The sequence below is a fragment of the Aedes aegypti genome, chromosome 2, assembly GCF_002204515.2.
Source record: "Aedes aegypti strain LVP_AGWG chromosome 2, AaegL5.0 Primary Assembly, whole genome shotgun sequence".
In the NCBI taxonomy this organism is placed as follows: Eukaryota; Metazoa; Arthropoda; class Insecta; order Diptera; family Culicidae; genus Aedes; species Aedes aegypti.
In genome coordinates, this window is record NC_035108.1 from 263,574,096 (window position 1) to 263,596,156 (window position 22,061).

At 38.9% G+C, this 22,061-nt stretch overlaps 1 protein-coding gene across 15 annotated transcripts in view; it reads right to left on the bottom strand.

The window, feature by feature from the left end:
- LOC5570893 (dual specificity tyrosine-phosphorylation-regulated kinase 2) overlaps nucleotides 1–22,061 on the bottom strand; it is a 414,629-nt gene that overhangs the window by 14,734 nt on the left and 377,834 nt on the right. For all 15 annotated transcript variants that reach the window (XR_002500512.1, XR_002500511.1, XR_002500510.1 and 12 more), the window contains 2 exons: nucleotides 10,660–10,803; nucleotides 10,466–10,595 (listed from right to left, as the gene is read on the bottom strand). Coding sequence is in view for 12 of the 15 variants with exons in the window: in XM_021844970.1 (XP_021700662.1) it covers nucleotides 10,466–10,595; nucleotides 10,660–10,803 (274 nt within the window). In the remaining 3 variants the exon portion in view is untranslated. The remainder of the gene's footprint in view (nucleotides 1–10,465; nucleotides 10,596–10,659; nucleotides 10,804–22,061) is intronic.

Here is a 22,061-nt window from a genome sequence, read left to right on the forward strand (position 1 = left end):
CACTCGAGGGTGCTATTAGTAGATCTGGCGTGCAGAGAAATGGCACTATCAATACAAGGTCACACATGCTCTTTGGCTTTGCGGACGATTGGAATCGATCAGTGGAAGAGGGCTTCGTGACTCTGAAGAGGGAGACAGCGAGGATAGACCTGACCTTTCATTCTACCAAAACGAAGTACATGGTTGCAGGTAGATATAGAGTCAGGCTTGGTGGTGCAGGTGCTGAGGTAGTGTTTGTTGGGGATGTGTTTGACATTGTTGAAGAATTAGTTTACCTTAGACCACTTGTGACATGTGACAACGACGTTTCCCGCGAAATGAAAAGACGTGTTGCGGCTAGGTCTGCGAATAGGGTCTTTTACGGACTACGTAACCAGCTTAGGTCCCGCAGCTTGCGAACGGAAACAAAATTTGTCCTGTATAAAACATTGATTTTTCCGGTGGCTCTCTACGGGCACGTTAGGAGAGGCAGATCGGAAAGATTTCGGTGTTTTCGAGCGTCAAGTGCTGCGGACAATACTCGGTGGGAAACTCAAAAATGGTGTGTTGTGCAGACGCATAAATCACGAGTTGTATCAAGTGTACAAATATGTAAATATTATAAAGCGTGTATAATACGGCAGACTTCAGTGGGCTGGTAATTTAGTGCGAATGTCGGAAAAAAGAATTGCGAAAAAAATATTCAGCAGGGAACCAGGTAAAGGTCGGCGGCTTCGGGGAAGACCACGAATACGCTGGTTGTACGCAGTGCCGTAGCGTTCGGTTGGCCAGGTTGGCACCCGCCAAGGGCGCCAGCCTTCAGGGGGCGCCAAAATGAGGACCTGGCAACATTTTGGAAGAAACATATCTAACGGAGGCGCCACACGGACCAAAAAAAAAATGTCGTGGTCATAACAAGACATAATTGAAGAAATTCGAAGTTCTTTTAACAGTGTTTGTTTAAAGCATCTCAAAAGATTGCAGAATTCATAATTTGAATAGTCGTATAAGATGTTCTTGAAAATATCAACATTTTCTTCGCACATTTTTCAATTCCAAAATTAACTCAGTTAGACTTCAAGCACTCTTTTTTAGAGATCTGAAAGTCGTTAAAACTGTTTTACACATAAATCTGATTTGTGATGTTCAATTTGAGTTTTAACATGTGATTGAACTGTTTTTTTTTTTTATCAATTAGCTCAATTTTATTAGGCATTAGATTCAAGCTTCATCCAGTACGTTTTCTATACTACTTAGCATGCAAAATTAAGTTTCGCTAAACTTTTTTGGAAATTTCGTCTAACGCAGTTTTGTTGTTTCATAGGTTTCGACAAAATTACTAAAAAGATATTCAAATAATCTTGAGTACAAATGTAATACAATACCTACTGGACGTGAATTCTGGGAAGAAATTTTGTGTGTGTTTCAGGTAGTTTTCTTCTCAGTAATGGTATTCCTTGCAGGTGAAGTCTTCTTATTTTTGTTTATTTTTTTCGAAAAATTCGTTCGACGACAAAAAATGAAATTATAATTCTATACTTTGTGATTTATTTTTACGAGGTCCTAGGTAAATTTGTTACAACATTCTGATAGTTTAGCTTTGACAGTCCATGGAAAGATATTTTATGCTAACTACAAAAGTTATGGAATAAAAAAAAATGATGTTGAATAACTTAACTATAACTAACTTAAAATGACTAACAAATTACTTCTTGTTTTAGCCCAACAATCTAATCTAATCTAAGCGCTTGCACAGCCAATATTGAAAAGCATCCTGGAAATACCTAAATTTATTCAGATATTTTCTTGTCAGTATTAATATTTGTAGAATATCAGCGATATGATACAAATATTAAAATGGCCAGGCCCACTGTGCAGACTTTGGTGTTGGAGACAATTAAAAAAATCATGACGATTAGGTTATTCACGCATGAATAAACTGATAGGCAAAAAAATTTCAATTTTTTAAAGAAGAAACGGGGGCAACCGTACCAACCGTTTCGATTGAGGGTTATAGGTAATATCGTTGGGAGTGGCGTTAATGTACACTCCATTGTTGTTCTCAAGAGCCTTGGTTTAAGGTAAAGATGAATCGAAGCCAATGTTCAAATTTTCAAGAGCACGGATCCGGAGAACCAAACATCCGTTTGAGCTGAAAACCTAATCGATTGGGCACCACCAGCTAGTGACCAATCAACTAAGTTTTCAGCTTTACCGGATGTTTAATTCTCCAGATCCGTGCTCTTGAAAATTTGAACTTTGGCTTCGATTCATCTTCACCTTAAGCGTCTTTGCTCGCTTTCTGAAACGAGAAGAAAACTTATGTTGCCCCTTTCCCGCAATAAAGGGACCAAAATTATTTCCCATATATTATAAAATGTAGTAACAAGAATACAAGGAATAACAAGAAAATTAATACTTGATTCATTTGACCAAATATAAGACAATGTGTGTAATTTGATAAAAAATTATAAAATTGAGTATTAAAAACGATCTCACCAAATTCCAATAGTATACCAACGTCTGGTGTGTTTGTACTCCTGGATTGTGGGTACTGCTGTTACCACCAATTACTTCGTCTTGCGGCAATCAACAGTAGTTTTGCAGCGGTCAGTAAAAACAGCATTTTTCACCTCTATGAGCCTTGGTCTATTGGCAAATTTTTCCGTCTGCTATGTATGTACTCGGACGCCGAAACTCTCACTGAATTTTGCCAACGCAATTTCCTCCGAATGAACTCGGGCTCACACATTGATGGAAGTTCGGCAGCAGGAAAAACAGCAGCGCTTGAAAAATCTTCCACATAAGAACAATTTGCATAACTGCTTTTATATTGGGCTTAACAACGTAAAAAATGCAGCAAATAATCAAATATTGAACATTACAAAAACATAAAAAAAATCTTAAATTTGACGGACGGAATTTTTTTCACGTCCGTTGTTGAGCACAGCACGCTTCGATCTCCCTTCTTGTTTTAGCCCAACAATGTTCTAAAATTAATACTATGTTCTAGAAAGTTGATGTCTATTGAAAAATGAAGAAACGATCTACACAAATTACGCAAAAATGAATGATGTCAAAATGTCCAGCAGATTCCTTCAGGAATACTCAGACCAATTTCTGAGCCTCTAACTAACACTTTGTTTTTGCTCAATGTATTTCATTATAATTTAATACTAATTGTCTATGGTATCAAGAAGTTTCTGTAGCTTAGTTTTTCTTTCATTTAAACAAACATCTAATTCTAGGAATTTTGCCCTAAGACCTTTTTGATAACATGATCATCAGACGGTTCTTTTAAACAAGAAATTGGAGCTTTTTGTGAAGAGTTTGATGTACTTCAAATTTAAGTAAACTTTTAATACTTTCATGACTTTTTTTCAGGCTTTAGGAAAAAAGTACGTATTGTAGTCGCTATAGATTCTCAAAAAATAATCTCTAGGAATTTGTATATGTTAAACGTAAACATATTTCATTAAAAGAAAAACAAAAGTTTTCACTTTGACTAGGGGCGCACAAATGGAGGTTTGCCAAGGGAGCAATGAGGCAACGCTACGGCTCTGGTTGTACGCGACATGGCGGATCTGGCGACCCTGAACATTCGGGGCAACTGGAGAAGTTTCGCCCAAGACCAACGAAGATGACGCTTTACAATACGCCCGGCATGACGCTGTAGCCATCACGGTATCATGGTAGGTAATCTGTCTCTGACGGTTTCTTGAACATTTTTTGAAGTTTCGGAGACAGTATGTTGTTAGCCTAAGGTTCCCTATCCCCCGTAATGGGGCTGCCATCTTGAGTGTAGCTTCCGGGGAAGAGTATTTCTTATTCAGTCCTTGTGGTTGCCAGTCAGACGCTGTTTGAGCCGCATCTCGGTGGACACATCTCCTTAATCTAGCTGAAGTCAGAAGACCAGCTAAGCACACAACTCTTATCTGGCGGTCATTGGTATTCAGTCGAATCGTGGACGCATGAAGTAGGAACTTGTGAGGACCCCGTTGACTCACCATTTTGCAACGCGCCGTTCGACAAAACTGTGGTATTTACGACAGTTTTTAAGGATTACCGGTCTGTTCGACAACGAAATACGCCGAGGTTCTAAAGGCAATGCGATGCACGGAGAAATTTTTGCCACTGGGCACAGATGTGCAGGGCATAAGGTGGACTAGAATTGGGGAAATGATCCTAGTTTTAAAGAATGATGCTAAGCAAAAGGGTCCAGCCCATAAGCAACTAGCACAAGAAATACATGGCGACGAGGATGATTTGAGATCCCTGGCTGCAAAAGCGACTCTTCATTGTAAAAATATCTGGATGTGATCACCGATGCAACGGAGGTATCGACTGACCTCAAAGAGCAATGTGACATCGATGTAGCTGGTACGACCATCCACCTTAGAAAGGACCTGTAGGACACCCAGGTGGCGGTGATCAGGCTGCCAGTTGCAGAGGCCAAAAAAGCGAAGAGCTTGTTCTTACTCAAGGTAGGCTGGTCAGGTTGTCGGTTGAGCATACAACAGCCTCCTGAAGTTTGCATCAAGTGTTTCGGGAAGCGCCTTAAGCCGTGGAAATGTAGTGGTCCCAACAGAAGTAAGCAAAGGGCAAGCGATTGTAAGCAAATCGCTAAGTGTCTAATATGTGTCGACAGAGCAAACAACGAACACTTAACGGGGGAACCTAAATGCCCGAGCATAAGTGCACTCAAATTCTAAATGCAAACCACTGTTATGTAGCCCAACAGCTGCTTTGGCGATCAGTCTCAACCAAAGATCGACGTGGTGTTACTATCGGACCCATATTGCATACCAGCCAACAACAGAAACTGGGTGGGTTCTGTAGTCCTAACCTTTTAGGTACCATGAACTGACGCGTTTATGATGGGTCGCTATGAGGATCGTCAATCCATTCGCTCTAGTATAATACCAGGCGGACGGAGGGCTGTGCGATGTAACTCTACCCAACTCTAATGATAGAAAATAGCGCGCTTTGATGGCGAAGTATTCACTGAAGCCCTGAGGTGCGAACGAAACACTCTGGACCTAAACGGAGAACAGCTAGTTGATGTGATATCAAGAGTGTGTGATGCTTCCACGCCGAATAAAGCCCCTCCTAGAGAGAACAGGCCGCCAATGTATTGGTGGTGTGAATCAATTGCAAATCTTCGAGCAATCTACCTTCAGGCTAGACGAAGATTGTAACGGGGACACATACATAAAAGCTCAATAGGAAGAACACAGTGCAGCATTCAGAGAAGCAAAGTTAGCTCTCAAAAAAGAAATCAAGAGTCGTAAACGGGCATGCTTTGACAGTCTATGGCAGAGTGACAACTCGAGACCGTGGGGTGATGCCTACATAATGGTTGAGACCACGGTGTACTGTATTAAGAAGGTGGTATATTCCGAAAACTGACAGCTACTTCACGACGTCATTCCTATCCATCTCGAACAAATTTGTGAAAAAAAATGATCTAGTGGTCCGGATGGTATATGGTACGATAGGAGGGACGTCACATGTTTATTATCAAATTCGATGTTTACACCAGAAAAGAGCCTGCCTTGTTAATTTTTATGCCGTGGTTGAGACCAAAGGTGCCATAGCGCCCCAAGAGAAGTCGCACGAGCTGCTGCGATCGATAATCAGTGTACTCTTTCCGCATCTCCCGAAAGCCCATGGCATTCGGCGCCAAATGTGGCAGATGAAGGAGAAGAAGTGGTGAGTGTGACGAACGAAGAGCTGGCATAATTAGCATCGAACTACTGCATCTTTTGCTGTGACCGCAATGACAATACCAGCACGTTCCAGCGAGGCCGAGGCGTTTTAATCGCTGTGAAATCGATTCTTCGTTGCAGTGCTGTTGAACTAACGGACTACATCCACCTCGAACAGGTTGTGGTTGCTGTTAGACTACCTGATACAACGATTTACGTATGTGGCATTTACATTCGGCCTAGTTCCCATTTCGATGTATATGATTCGCACGCATCTGCAGTACAGGAGATTTGCAACTTATCATCAACTCGTGACTCCATTGTCGTCGTTGGCGATTACAATCTACCGCATCTGACATGGCATTTCGATGATGATTGCAACAGTTACTTGCCGCGAAATGCTTCTTCAGAATCGGAAATAATGTTCACCCAATCCATGATCGGTTCTGGACTACATCAAATCAACTCACTTCGTAATATGAATGGACGTATTCTTGACCTAGCATCCGCGAGTGAATCTTGACCTAGCATTCGTGGAGCTCATCGATCCTCCATCTTCTCTGTTGAAAGTTGACTCTCATCGCAAGCCGTTTGTTCTCCGAATCGAAATTGAAACCAGAACATGCGCCCCTGTTGAAGAGGCTGATGTAGACGACTTCGATTTGAAGCATTGTGATTTCGCAGCACTGAATGACATGCTAGTGGCAGTTGACTGGAATGAAACGTTTGGCGATGCACCTCTCGACCGAATCACTGTATTGTTTTACGACAAGGTTTTCGACATCATTCGCCGTCACGTACCACGGAGACGAAGGTGCTCTGCCACTTCCATGGTGGACACCAGAGTTGTGACACCTACGGAACATTGTTCGCAAAGCACGAAAGCGTTACTTCCGGAATAAATCTCACGACATCAGAAAGAATCTAAGGTCCCTCCAAACGCGATACAGTGTATGCCAAGAAAACGTTTTCGGAGCTATACAAACCGTATGGAATCCAACTTAAAACGGGACCCGAAATCTTTTTGGACGTACATCAAGAAGCTGAAAAACATCAACCGAATTCCTGAAGAAATGTCTTACAATGGAACCACAGCCGAAACAACAGAAGCTTCCGCTAATTTATTTGCAGACTTCTTCAGCAGTGTGCATAACAACCACTCCCCTACGTTCTCATCATCGGGGAGGCAGAATATTCAATCTTTTAACGAAAGTCTACCAATGATAACGATCTCTCAACACGAAGTCTCATCTGTGTTGAAAAAGCTTGACGTCACTAAAGGTGCAGGCACAGACTGCTTACCTCCGACATTCCTCAAAGAGTGTGCAGACTCATTGAAGACACCAATTAGTGTAATTCTCAATCGCTCTCTACGTGAACAAGTTTTCCCTGAGATTTGGAATGTGGCTTCAATCACTCCGATTCACAAGTACGGTATTGTGCTGTATCGCAAAGGTATTCGAAGAGATTATACACAGGAGTCTCTACAGCGCAGTTCGTCAAATAATCTCCGATGTTCAGCATGGTTTCGTAAAGAAAAGATCGACAGTTTCGAATCTGATGAGTTTCACAAATGTTCTGTCGAATTTTGTCGAGAAGCGGCGTCAAGTGGATGCAATTTATTTCGACTTTGCGAAAGCCTTCGATAAAGTTCCTCACGAACTTTGAATCAGCAAGCTTAAGCATATTGGGCTTCCTGACTGGATAACCGAATGGCTTAGATCCTACGTGACCGATCGAAAGGCTCATGTGAAAGTCGATGTGAACGATCTCGCCGTCCGTCTAAAATCTGGAAAGCTGATGTATGCGGATGATCTTAAGATCTATAGAGAAATATCTTCGACTCTCGATTGCCGTGCATTACAATCTGACGTAAATGAGCAGATTTCACGGTATACAAAGAATGGTATGGAACTGAACATAGACAAGTGCAAAACTATTACCTTCACGCGGCGCCAAACGTACGTGACTCAAGACTACGAAATCGGTAACAACATCATCGAGCGCGTGTTTTCCATTCGTGATCTTGGCGTAATAATAGAAAGTAAGTTGAAGTTCACTGAACACATAAGCACCGTGACGGCGAAAGGATTTGCTGTGTTGGGATTCATCCGACGAAACTCGCAATCGTTTCGCGATGTGTACACGCTGAAGGCTCTGTATTGCTCGCTGGTCAGGAGCGTCATGGAATATGCAGTGTGCGTCTGGTCTCCATACCATGCAACGCATATGCTCAGAATTGAGAAGGTGTAGCGCTGTTTCATCCACTATTGTTTAAGGCAGTTGCCGTGGAACGATCCGACGAATCTTCCCGACAATTAAGTCGTTGTAGGCTGATAGATTTGGAAACATTGACGTCCAGAACTAAGATTCAGCGATTATTTGTGTACGACTTGTTGCTCAATAACATCGACTGCTCGGAATTGACCAACGAACTGAGGTTTTACGCACCGACAAGGCAGCTCCGCGAGAGGCAGTTGCTGGTTATACGTCCGCATAGAACGACATATGGACAGAACTGCCCAATGTATAGTTGTTTGCGGGCCTTCAATTATGTAGGATGTTATTTTGATATTAATGGGTCCAAATGTACTTTTAAACATAGAATTAAGTATTTAAATTAACAGTCTGGCGGATTAAGGCATTGATTCAAGACGTAGCAATAAATAAATAAATAAGTCGTGAAATCATTCGCGTCAAATAAGGCACCGGGACTAGCGTTGGAAAAATTTGTTCAGAACATAGATGTTAATAAATCGATTCATATTTGAACTGCCGAATCGATTTACCGATTTAATCGAATCCTTTGAATCGATGTTTTCAAATCGCTTCGAATCGGATAAAAATTGACATTTATGAAGCTTGCAATGAGATCAAATGCATTTGAATTCGATTTTAACATCTTTGAATCAAATCGAACATATTTACTACTTCAAGATTATTACAAAATATTGTTTTTTTTTTTCACAAACTCATTAAGAAATATTTAACGATTTCAACAAAATGAATCGATTCAAATAATTGAATGAAGGGAATTGATTCACCCGATTTTAGGTGCTCCAAACATAGATTCAAAAAATCGATTAATCGGAAAGCGAACATCGATTTTCGTAATATCGATTCAAATCGCCCAACGCTAACCGGGACCCGATGGTATCCCGCATGTTGCCCTAAAAACGGCAATCAATGCGAATCCGGAAGTTTTGGAACCACGATGCATTGCTGCATAGATGTATGGATGTATGGAAACCACCAAGTGACCCGTCGGCTTATAGACCTATCTGTCTGCTAGATACGACGGGCAAGTTTTTGGAAAAGTTATACGGAAGTTGCGGATGGCCTGCCCAACAATCAGTTGGGATTCAGGATAGGTAAATCTAATCTGGGCGCTATCAAGTCGGTCATTCAGATAGCTGAGATTGCAATCGATCATAAAAGGAGCGGCATCCGTTACAGCGCGGTAGTCACTCTGGATGTGCAGAATGCGTTCAACAGCGCAAGCTGGGAAGCGATATCCCACGCACTTCAATGCCTCAAGGTACCGGTGCAGTTGTTTAAGCTTGTATAAAGCTATTTTGATGGTAGGATTCTACTGTATGACACAGATAAGGGGCAGAAAAGCGTTCGAATTACCGCGGGAGCACCTCAAAGTTCAATCCTTGGCCCGATGTTATGGAATGCAATGTACGATGATGTACTGAGGCTGCCCCTTCCGACGGGTGTTAAGATTGATAGCTTCGCCAACGTGGTCTACGGTGAATCGATGGAGGAAGTAAAGTTGACAACAGCGCATTATATCTCCATAGTTGAGGAAAGGATGAGGTTTAAGAAACTAAGACTGGACCATCACAAGACAGAGGTGGTGGTGGTCAACAACCGCACGTCCGAGCAACGGGCGCTTTGTTTGGTCGGTGATTTCACCAGAGAGTCCAAGTGATCCCTAAGGATTCTTGAGGAAATGGTCGATGACACGCTCAGCTTCGCCAGCCACGTTGAATATGCCTGTAAAGGGGCATCTATGGCTATAGCGGTGCTTTCGACGATGATGTCTTACAGCTCTGCTGTAATTTTCTGCAAGTGTAAGCTTTTGGCCACATTGGGTGTTAATTTTACCTGTAACTTATACATTACACATTTCAGTGGAAAATAGTCAAATAGCACAAGGGTCAAATAAGTCTAGAAATCGGAAATTTTAATATTGACATGCACATCGCAGGTTTGCCATTTCCGAAGGCACCCATGCATAAACACAAAACCTTTCATCTGCTAAACACACAGTCCGTGGAATTATGTTTTACATATAATGCAGTCACGAACCTAACGCCGACCTTGACGGAAGTATTCGAGCGGATATTTCCCTAAATTAATTTATGCATGGCAATTAACTCGTGACTATATACGAGGTCACTGTGTCAGGACTCAAAGCACACCAGTTAGTGAATTGTACGATTGCCCCATTACCCATTAACCCACCAGCCTCAGGTCCTTCTTTTTCATGAATAAATTTCATTCATATCGTACTATGTACATTTTTTTTCTCTCTTTGGAAGCTTTGCATTTGCAGCCATTTCCGCCGGTCGACGTTATGCCACAAGCTGATGAAAGCATACAACTATGATGCCAGCCTGGTGCGACCCGTACTTTGTTATTTTAGCGTTCAGTTTTGTGTAGTCACGAAAAAAAATACCACACTCAAAGTGCACCGGGCACTGTGCTAGGTTTGTAATTACATTTAGTTGGGAGCTTGAACGCCGCCATAATTTTTTTTCGCTACTCACTCTAGGCATTTACTGACAAAATCGATGAACACGGTGTCGTTGCAGCGGAGTGCCTGCGAGATCGTTTTGGTGCCCGGTTTCCGTTTGCGTCCCTTGGAATTGGTTATACACCGTGGAATACCTCTCGAGTCTGCAGAAATCAGAAATGTGAAACATTAGAAATGAAAGAATATGAGACTGGGGGAAAAACTTACCGAAAAACAACCTCCTTCTGGTGGCAGTATTGATGAGATCATCTGGTGGAACTCCTAGCACTTCCATGATGCACGCTAATTGTTCCACTTCGTTCTCTCCGGGGAACAGCGGATATCCGGTGTACAGTTCTGCCAGTATACATCCTGAAATGAAACAAACAAAGACGCACGTGTAAGTGGGAACGTTTTCGAGGAAATCTTAATTGCCACTCTCCCAGCTGAGAAGAAACGGCGTGATTGAGATGTTAAAGCTATTGAATCATATTTTGAATTTGAGTGAAATCACACAAGTTTTGTGGTCTTTTTTATTGGACAAGTGATTATACAATTAGGTTGTCTATTTAGTGACATTCTTAGAATTTCTTACTCTAATCAGACTGACACTGATTTGAACGATTTCAACAAACTGTTGCAAGTGTTCGGTAGGTTACAGAGGTTACAAAACAAATTTATGCGGTATACAGTTACTGCCCATAACTGCATATTTGTAACATTCGACAAAAGTAGGCATTGAGTAAATGGAATACCAAGTGTGAGTGTGAAGTGAAGTGTATGGGACGAAAATAAAATTTCCAAAAATTACCAGGAACTCAAAAGGCCTTATTTGAGGCTCAAATTTTGTAAAACTCATATCGCATACTGGGTGAATAGTCAGAAAATAGTTCTGATAGAAATTTCATCTCTAATTCATTACGGGACTCATGTATAATCTCAATGTGACTGTTATGCGATTGCAATTACCAATGTGACAAAACAACTTGGTATTTTTTTCTGATTTTCTAGAACAAATTCACAGATTTCAGTGAGCTAATCGTATTTATTTATCATTTGATGACACTCCTCGGTATTAACTCGAAATTATCAAAAATGTTAAATGTGACAAATATGCAGTTATGGGCAGAATACTGGTTAGAATAAAGTACGCATTGGCTGCTTTTTATACAAAATGGTCAAGTTTTGAGGTATGTATCTAGGCTTCCGCAGCTCACCGCAGCTCAGAAATAATATGAATTGCTTTCAACTGGAAAATCACAACATTTGAAATACGAGCTTTTGACTTATTTGAAATTTCTTATATTGTTAAAATGGGCAAAATTTTTTCTGCATATATTTTTAAAATACTCTTACTGAAGAATGATATTTTACAGACCTGTGTGTTTTTCATTTTGTCATTTTTGTCAAAATTCAAACCTTCATTCAACAAGTTATGACGTTAACCTTCATTGTGCATTGAGATCACTTTGGTCAATCGGTACGATAAAAAGAGCTTCGTAGAGAGAAAAGATATGAAATTTTCTGAATTTTTCTATTTTTTCACAATTAACATATCTAAAACTAAAGGAAATTTTAGAAACCTCTAGAGAAGGTGCGACACAAACGTTGCACATTACGCATTAAGGGCCCAAAATAGTATATTATACAATATGTTTTTAAAAGTCGGCCTCATTAGAGCGTAGTCGTAGTCAACATCATAATAGTACCATCATTGGACAGCTCAAAATCTACGACTTTTCACCCAGATTCAAAAAGACGTCATGTCATAGATAAACTCTTTGGAATAAAGTGGTACAAAATCGGGCTCTTCTGGGCTTTATTGTAACACATTCTGAAACAAAGGTTTAATGCCAATTTTTGTTTAATGTTGTGTCATAACGCACAGAGATCCTTATTTTGACGGAGCTTCTTTATGTGTTATATACTTTGCAAAAAACAAGAAATTGTCCAAAGAGTAGTTTTTGAGCATGCGTTTAAATTCCATACCTGAAGGTTTGAACCAGAAGAACCTGATTTTGTGCGATTCACACTCAATTCTGTGTAGCTTTGTTTAAGCGTGAAATAAAAAAAAGCTTATATTCGGATACCCAAAACCCAAACAATTAAGGTGATAATAAAACGAATCCAAATTTAAGATGTGCACTAGAGTGATGCAAATTTCAAAATTTTTGCTCCCCTATGCTTAAACGATTTAAATTATGGTAAAAAGCATCCTCCCAAAATTTGAAATGATTTGGAAGAAATTTGACTGTACACATGCCATTTGAAGTTTATATGGAGATTACTATGGAAAACGCCAACCTTTTGTGTTCAGCCCTCTATCTCTTCGTCATAATATTTTATGGAAAAGTGGACACACTTTTCTCAAATTCTTCCAGCTACAACTTTGCCGAAGACCACATTTTGATTGCAAGTCAGGAAAAATTGTTATTCATCATCATAAAGTGGGTTTGCCTTCAGTAAGCTTCACCAACTATTCGGCAGGCAACAGTGGTGCTTCTGGCGGGAAGAATAGATCAAAGTAATCCAGGCTACTATGTTCTACAGCAAAAAAGCAGTGTTGCTCTGAAGGTAATTGAATGATCATCTCAGCATGGTTTAGACTTTGAAATCAAGAATAACAATTTATCCTCACGTCCAAACAAAATTTGGTCTTCGGCAAAGTTGTAGCTGGGAAAATTTTACATGGGAAGAGTGTGTTCGCTTTTTCATATATTATTATGACGAGCAGATAGAGGGCTGAACACAAAAGGTTTGGCTTTCCCATAGTAATTTCCATATAAACTTCAAATGGCGTGTGCACAACCAAATTTCTTCCAAATCAGAATGGAGAATGATTTTCATCATAATTGACACCGTTTAAGCATAGGGGAGCAAAAACAAAATTTGCATCAGTCAAATGTGCACATATCAAGAGAACCTAACATCCGTTCGCATCGACATCGATTAGTTGCATGCTGATGATCAAATTTTCAGATAGCTGTTTGATTCTTCAGACTAGTACTCTTGAAAACTCTAAGATAGTCTTCATTTAATAATCATTATAAGAAGATGTAATAAACGACGAACTCCCTAGAGGAGTACAGCCACTTTTAAAAGATAAATAATAATAATAAAACACTAAATGTTACAAAAGTTCCTCCAGAAATTCTGAGAGGAATGTTTCGAGAGATGTGCCCTGTGATTCTCCAAGAGCTACTCAATTAGAACATCATTGATATCTACATATTGATAAACCAATTTTTTAAGGAATTACTGTGGGGAATTCTCCAGAAAGTTCGCCTAGAATACTAACAGGCTAGGAATCCCTGTAACTTTAGAGTTTCCTTGAGAAGTTTCAACATGAGGATCCCATGTTTTCTTTCAATGATTCCTCAATCAAATCGTGTGAAGGTAATATATTACGAAGGGCATCTAAAGCGACTGATGGTGCATAATGAGTTCTTACAAGGATTCCCAAAAATTTCTGAAGTATTTGTCTCGAGAATCACTACAGAAATCCGTGCAGGTACTCCACCACGGATTCTCTTGGGATTGCTTTAAGAATATCTCAAGGAAATCCTCCAAAAGTGCATCTCATCCTCCAATTATTTCAAGGAAAAAACTTAGAGGAACACTTGGAAGAATCTCTGGAGAAATCCCTGTAGAAGTCAAAGAAAAAATAACAGGCGGAATTTTCCAGAGAATTTTTGCAAAAACTACAGCAAGAATTTCAAGAAAAAATCTTGGAAAAATTCATGGTAGGAACCATGAAAGAACGCCTGGTTGAATCCTATGTAGAACTCCTAAACAAATCTCTTTGGGAATTTCAGGCAGATTCCCAGCAGAAATTTTAAGAGAAATCCATGTACGAGAGTATTCTCTGGAACAGTTCAACAAGGCATCCCCTAAAAATTTTCAAGAGAAAATCCTGTACGAACCCTGTTATTATATGCAGAGAAATCCCTTGGAAAAATATAAGTTAAATAGCTTAAAAAAATATTGGAATTCTTGCAAAACACCCTGGACAAAATTCCGGAAGAATCACAGGAATATTTAACGGAGATATATTGGTTGGAAGTCCTGGACGATTCTAGAAGGGATAACTGTAGGACTTACTGGCAGAACACCTTGAACCACAATCTATGGATGAAATCCTACAATAATGTTCAGAGAAAAACCTGGAGGAAAATTTGACGGAATCTCAGCTGGAATTTTTGCAAGATTTTTTGGAGAAATTTCTAGAGAATAACTGGATGGAATCTAATACAAATTTCTGAAAAAAATAGGAGGCTTCCTGTAACTAGGAATACCTAGAGGAATTCCTGGAGAAATTTGCAAAGAAATACCTGAAATACCTATGGAAATTTGTAGAGGAATCATTGGAGGAATCTTTGGAATTTTGAAGAAACTCTACAAGAATGCAGTGCAATATCTTTGCAGAAAATCGAGGTGAATTTAAAGAGGCATTCCAAACTGAAGGCGTGGAAGAGTCTTAAGAAGAATACTAACTTTTCCTCTATGAATTTCAGGAGGAAGCAATGACTAGATGTGTTTGTGAAAAAAATTTTGAGAAAAATATATTTTACAGAAATTTTAAGACAAAATTTTTTAAAGAGATTTACTTGGAAGGAGGAGGAAAGGAAGGAAGAAGGAGGAAACTCTGAAAATTTTGTACACAAAAATGAAGCAATGCATAGAAAAATAAAAAAAATAGTTCCCAAAAAAACATTTGAAGTAACTTTTGGAGGAATTTATGGAAGAATTTTTGAAGTCAACCCTGAAGGAATCCCTCGGTTATTCCTTGGAGAAATATATCGAAAAATAAATGCAGTTATCCCTGGAGCGATTTCAGCATTACTGAAGGAATTTCTGATAAAATTATTTGAAGGATTCTTAAACAAATCTTGGAATAAATTCTTGAAAAAATCTCTGAAGTAACTTTTGGTAGAATTGGCTACATACATCGAATAAAAAATTATCGAAATTCTTGGAACAAAAAGCTTAAAGCTTGAGCTTGATTGGCCGCCAGTGGTTGATACTCCAGTATTACCAGATCAGCTTCACTTACACAAGGAACCAACTAGATGACTGCTTGGGACTAACAGACACCCTCTGTATATAAATGCTGGTGACCTTCTATTTTCAGGCAACAATGGCGCCTGCCACGTCTGTTTGCTGACCAATGAGGGTAAGGGGAAGGAATTGATGTTACATTTACTGGCACACTGTAGAGCGTATATATCATTGCGTCTACATCAGTTAATACGGGAAGTTGTAGGGGGGTAGTTTTATGGTAGAGAGGCTTGCTTTGTTGGTTAGCAGACTGCCTATGTATCAGGCGCAAAGAAAAAACGCGCTTTAATTATGGAAGAACGGAAACAATTTTTTGTCCGTTTCTGGTTCTCGCAAATGCTTTGAACGAATAGATCAACTGTGATAGATTAATCGTTATACTGTGGAAGCTAGAAGCAAGTGAAAGATACAGCTGCAAAGTACGAGGAAACAGACCTATGATTGAACCCATGACTCTCTGCTTATGAAGCAGAAGCGGTAGCTATAAGATCACCAGCCCCGTCTTATCGAAATTCTAGGAACAAATAGGACAAAATTCTGGAACACTGCAATAATTCTTGGCGAAATATCAAGTGGAAATTCTGGTTTCAGTTTGGATTTCACAGTTATTCATGGTAGAATACATTAAAGTACACAGAAACAAATATTTAATTTTCAATGTGATATAAACTGAAGTCTACTGTAAAAATAAATCAAATTCGTGTGTTATTACAGCATCATGTAAATTTAAACGAATATGCATTCAATTTTCAACTAAAAATGGTTGAATACTACATGATCGTGTAAATTTAAAGTGAATTCAATTGAAAAATACTGGATTGGTCGTTGAAATTTAGGTTTATTTTGATGCTCCAAATATGTGCATGAAAATAAACTTAAATTTACAATATATTTTTAGCTGTGTTTATATGCATGAAATTCTAGAGTAATGACCTAAAAGAATACATAAAGGAATCTCAGCAGGATTTTTTGCAAGTATTTCCCAAGAGGAATAAGTGGATGACACCCAAGGGAAATGATTGTACGACTTTTCCTAGAAATCCATTCCCCAGAATTATATTCCCCAGAACGCCATTCCCCAGAATGGGACATTCCCCAGAATGGGACATTCCCCAGAAAAAAAATAATAAGAGATTTTTGGGCTGTTAAAATCCAGGTAAATAGTAAATTGTGAACAAAATTAACTGAAAAATTTGAGGAAACCCAAATTTAAGATTTCATATAATATTGTCTTTAACGACAAGACTTCCTTTTTGTTGCAGTCTTTTATTCATTAAATGGAGAATCAGTAAATCAAGAAATCCATCAAATACAGCGCCACCTATGGTCAGGAATGTAATTAGAACCGTTTGGACAATTTTTAAATATTTGGATGACTTTCTCCTTACAAACTTCGAGCTCGTTTAACTCCTCCGTAGAGTTGATAGATGCTGCTCTAATTTTCACAGCATTAGTTTTCTGTAAAACGGAATTATCAAAGACAAGGGAAACTTTCTAGTGTTATGTTTCTTTATTCATCATTATTACGAAGACAATAATTCTAGGAAGAACAGCCAATGTTTAAAAGAAGGGAGAATATGCTATGGAAGCAAAAACAAAATTCCATAATTTTTTTTTTAGAATACAATTACCTTTTGAAAATACAATAAGAAAGAGGTTGTAGGACAAAAGGTCGAAGGACAGAAGGTCGAATGACAAAAGGTCGAAGGACAAAAGGTCGAATGGACAAAAGGTCGAAGGGACAAAAGGTCGAATGGACAAAAGGTCGAATGAAAAAAAGGTCGAATGGACAAAAGGTCGAATGGATGAAAGGTTCAAATTGTACCGTTGAAAGGATTATCGTACATTCAGTTGCTAACATTTTAATCACAAATTCCTCCCTTCTCATCTGAAGTGTTTCCTTCTTTTAGATAATAGCTGTTCTTCAGAACTAATGTTTGAAGCAATAATTTGTATAAGTGCTGTTATTAAGATTGTTATTATTTTGATACTTCTAAGCATAAAGTAATTATTATTAGCTTTTTATTTGATACATTTTCGATAGAGATTTGTCCTTCTTTGAAACATTGGCTGTTCTTTTGGAGTTATACATTATAGTTATTATTATTATTATGCTTTATTAGAGACACTTTACACATTATAGTGGTTTTATACTGTTGTAGACACTTGTATCGATGATTATTCCTTTTTTTATAATTAACTGTTCTTCATAGATTTCACTTTTACATCTTGCCTGTATTTTTTTTTTTCAATTGAAATGTTGCCTTCTTATAAATATTGGCTGTTCTTCATGCTTTACAGAGTTTATAAGCATTTCAACTGCACTTCTAACAAAGGATTTTCCTTCTTTTGAAGTTTTACTGTTTTAGGGCTATGCATTAGAGTTTTATCTGACTGTTTGTTTCGACTGATTTAAATTAGCATCAGGGAAAAATAATCATCCTTTTTCTGGAATTAGGTCCCAACTAGGGTAGAGTCTGCTTCTCAGCTAGTTAGCATTTACTGAGAGCTTTTCTGATAATTTGATCATTTTTGCATTTGTGCATCATGCTTTTTATTAAGAGATGATCTGCAACCCGTACCTATGCAACACTTTTACATATGCAGAAGAAAGAGCCAAGGAAAACTGCTTCTCCTAGCCGTCTTGAACATTGTTACAGGGAACCAGCCTCCGCAGAGCGAACCCTCTGCTCTGCAGTCAACTCATGGCGGCACGCCATAGGTGCTATAATTCCTATATGCATATAATTTCTATAATGCACCTCGCTGCACTTAGAGTCACATAATTACCAGGAGAACATAAATGAACTAACGAGTCTCCAATCAAATCGCCTTTCAACGCATCAGAATCTTAGTGTGCTGCGCTAGGTTCACAAATATTCTGAAAGCGCGCGCTAGGGTAGATTAAACTGGCCCTTAAACAAAAAAGTTGTAAAACTCAACGGGGCACCTCGTGGATACGAGCCTTAGGGAAAGAAAAACGCTCTCTCAAAATTTCAACTCAATTGGTTGCTTCACCAGCTGGCGCATTCGATTTGAATATCCCATACAATATTCGTCTCAAATATATTGAAAATTGATCCTATGTCACTGTTTCGTTCCGTATACTAATTGTTCGCGTTCAAATAAGCCCAGAATGACAAATACACTAGTTGATACCCTAATGAACATAATTGCAGAAGGTTGTATCTGGATTTAATCTTATTTTCATTACACTTTCAGTTGTTGAAAGTTAGGCTTAGATCAGCACTCCCGTACAGTCACTTATATGCAAGCGACATGTGCTTCAGCTCGCCCAGCGTCATAGGTGGCTATGATGCGCTTAGTGGCTACCTCCAAGATATGTTGAAGAAATACAAGCAGTGTTGCATGATATACTTCAGATAGTTAAAACACCAACTTTATTAATTTTGATCATGGTACAATCTTCTACAATATTCTTCGCTATTACATCAAGTAGTGTTTTTGACATTCTGGGTCCAATTGAACGCGATCATCAATTTTCCTGAACCAAACAGTACATGATGTGCTGTTGCTCATATGTTTGAGCTGAAAATTCCTTAACTTCAATTCAAATGCGCCAGCTCATGGAACGACCAAATGAGCTGAATTTTTCAGAAAGGCTTCGTCTAACCCCAATAAATAATCCTGGGGGTGCCCCGTGGAATCATACAACTTTATTTTTCTCCCATACTGAGCTGGGCCAGTCTAGGGTAGATTCAACACATGCGCTGCTCGGTGCTACGCTCGTCATCGGTATCCAAGTTGTAAAACAACTGCTCAGTAACGATGAGTCTCTACAGCTATTTTTTCCATATTATACAGGTGTCTAAATGGTCTACATGGTACGGTCGAAGACGCGCGATCCGGAAGCTAAAATTTCGATTCTCGTTTTAAAATTTTGTCTTCACATCAATTATTGTGCTGTTTTTGAACAACGTATGTGACGAAGCGCATGAGATGCATTGAAAAATTACCCTAAAAAAAGCGAGGAACACATAGCGAGGAACATAGGTCTCAAAATGTACAGTGCACGGGTGAGCATGAGAGGAATGTGGCTCTTGCAGATAAGGCTACAGCACGTACACAGTAACTCTGGATGCACTACGACCTGAAAAGTCTAACAAAATTTCACCCCAAAAAGATCGTTGACCAGCTGAAATTGAACCTCCCTCAGTTTGGTCTTTCTGAAAACATGCACGTTTTCTTCGCGTCTATTTAAGCTGTAGCGCTTGTGATAACTTGCTTTTTTATCTAAAGAGTATAGCCTTTTGTTCTTCCTGAATTGTTGTCCATTCGACCTGTTTCGTCATTCGACCTTTTGTCCATTCGACCTTTTGTCCATTCGACATTTTTTTCATTCGACCTTTTGTCCCTTCGACCTTTTGTCCATTCGACCTTCTGTCATTCGACCTTTTGTCCTTCGACCTTTTGTCATAGATTCTAAGAAAGAACAGCCAATTTTTAAAGAAGGAAGAATAACTATGAATACAACACAAATAATTTTTAGAACAGCTTGGGTCAAGTTTTATCATGATACATAATATGACATATGTAAGAGCAGTTTATCTTAAACAGATTTGCTACTTTTCCCCGAATGTCGGTTCCTCGAATATCGTTTCCCCGAATAGCCCAGTTCCCCGAAAAGCTTTTAGCTTTCATAATTGTCATAACTTTTTGTGTTTCAAAGAGGTGAACGAACCGGTCATCTGATATGCACCCTTCTTTACTTGATTGGCGATTCTTCCGGATTTCACCGCCCTCGGCATATATGGTAAGATGTGTTTAGTCTAGGATGACCTTATAATCTATAAAATCTCCATCTTTTAATTGCTTATCATTCTTGCTAGTTCAGCACCCAGTCTCTAAAGTCTATTCTTGTACCTGTTTAAACTGCATCGGAGAATTGATTTTCTGAGAAAAGTAACACAATCATGTTAATCCGCTTTTAAACAGCATTATCACCTTAAGATATTGGTCGGGTCTGCCATGAATCACGTAGTCATTTATTTTTAATTTTCTAGAGCACCAAATTCCCCCTGCGTGATCTTCTGTCCATACAAACGTATGGAAATTTATATGGGCCGTAGTCTTTGGCCAAAACTTTCCCACCCTCATATATGACCAGGTGATTTATGGGCGACCTCTTAGATGGTTTCCCTGAGACAAGTGAAGCAAAAACTCGCCTAATTAAAAGTTTTTTGGACTCAACTTGTATTCGCTTAAGATCCACAATAATGATTTTGACGAAATCTTATTTTGGGTGAATTGACGTTTGTGTCCGGGATACGAAGCGTCTGGGAAGCCGAATCAATTCGGTGAGTACATGTTTTTAACAAAAAAAGACTAAATAAAACCATATTTATTTCATCCCGCTTTTGAAAAATGCATTAAAACGATTCTGGGAATGTCCTATTCTGGGGAATGGGATTCTGGGGAACGTCATTCTGGAGAATGGCGTTCTGGGGAATGTCATTCTAGGAAATGTCCTACAACCAAGAGGAATTCCCGAAGAAATTTCTGGATGTCTTCTTGCACAATTGCTCAAAGAAATAATTAGGCGAATTGCTATAGATATTCCTTAAGAAATACCGTAAGGAACACTTGTGGGAATTCCTGGAGGAACTCCTGCAAGAACTTTTGAAGAAATCTCTGGATGAATTTTGAAGAAACTCATATAAGAAAAATCTCTAGAGCAATTCCTGGACAAATTCTGAAATGCATTCTAGGATGCATTCCAAGAGGGAGGCCTCTGTTCTTTAGATGAGTAATTGTAACCTTCCCACGACGAGTTCTAAGGAGGAAGCTCAAGAGAAATCTCTGAAAATGTTTTTAGTAAAATAAATAAAAATTTGTGTAGGAAGTCACTGAAATTGTTTTTGGATTAGAAGGATCAATCTCAAAACAAGAGTTTTTTTAGAAAATTTCAAAAAGAAACTACTGGAGAATCACAGAAGAATTTCTTTACGAATTTCGGAAGAAACCAGATAAATCATTTGAAATATAAATGCTGACATACCTTTAGCTATTTCAGCATTACTAAATGGATACCTGATCAAATAATTTGATGAATTTCTTAAGAATTTAATGGATTAATCTTTAAGGGGTATCAGGAGTATTTTTTGAGGAATTGCTGTAGGAATACCTGGAGAAAAATGGAGGATTCAAGATGACAATTATTGAAAAAAATAAGCTCTCGTTCCCTGGAAGCTACTTCTAGGGAATGCCTTATGGAATGCTTTGAAGGAATGTTCAGAAGCATCATTGCATCTTTAATCCTTCATTAAAAAACCCTGAGGAAATCACAAAACAAAGCCTTTGGTGGAATTCTCTGATTTCTTGTGGAATTCCTGAAGGAGTTCCCGGTAGAATTCGTGGAGGAATTTCTGGTGGAATAGTCCAATGAATCCTTAAAAGAATGAATGCCTGAAGGAATCGCAGTTGGATTTCCTTAGGTTATCCCTCTTGGAGTTGCCAAAGAAATCCCTATTGGAACCCATGGAGCATACTCTGGCAGACTTTCTGGAACAATCTTTAAAGGAATTCATGAAGGACTCCCAGGAGAAAATCTA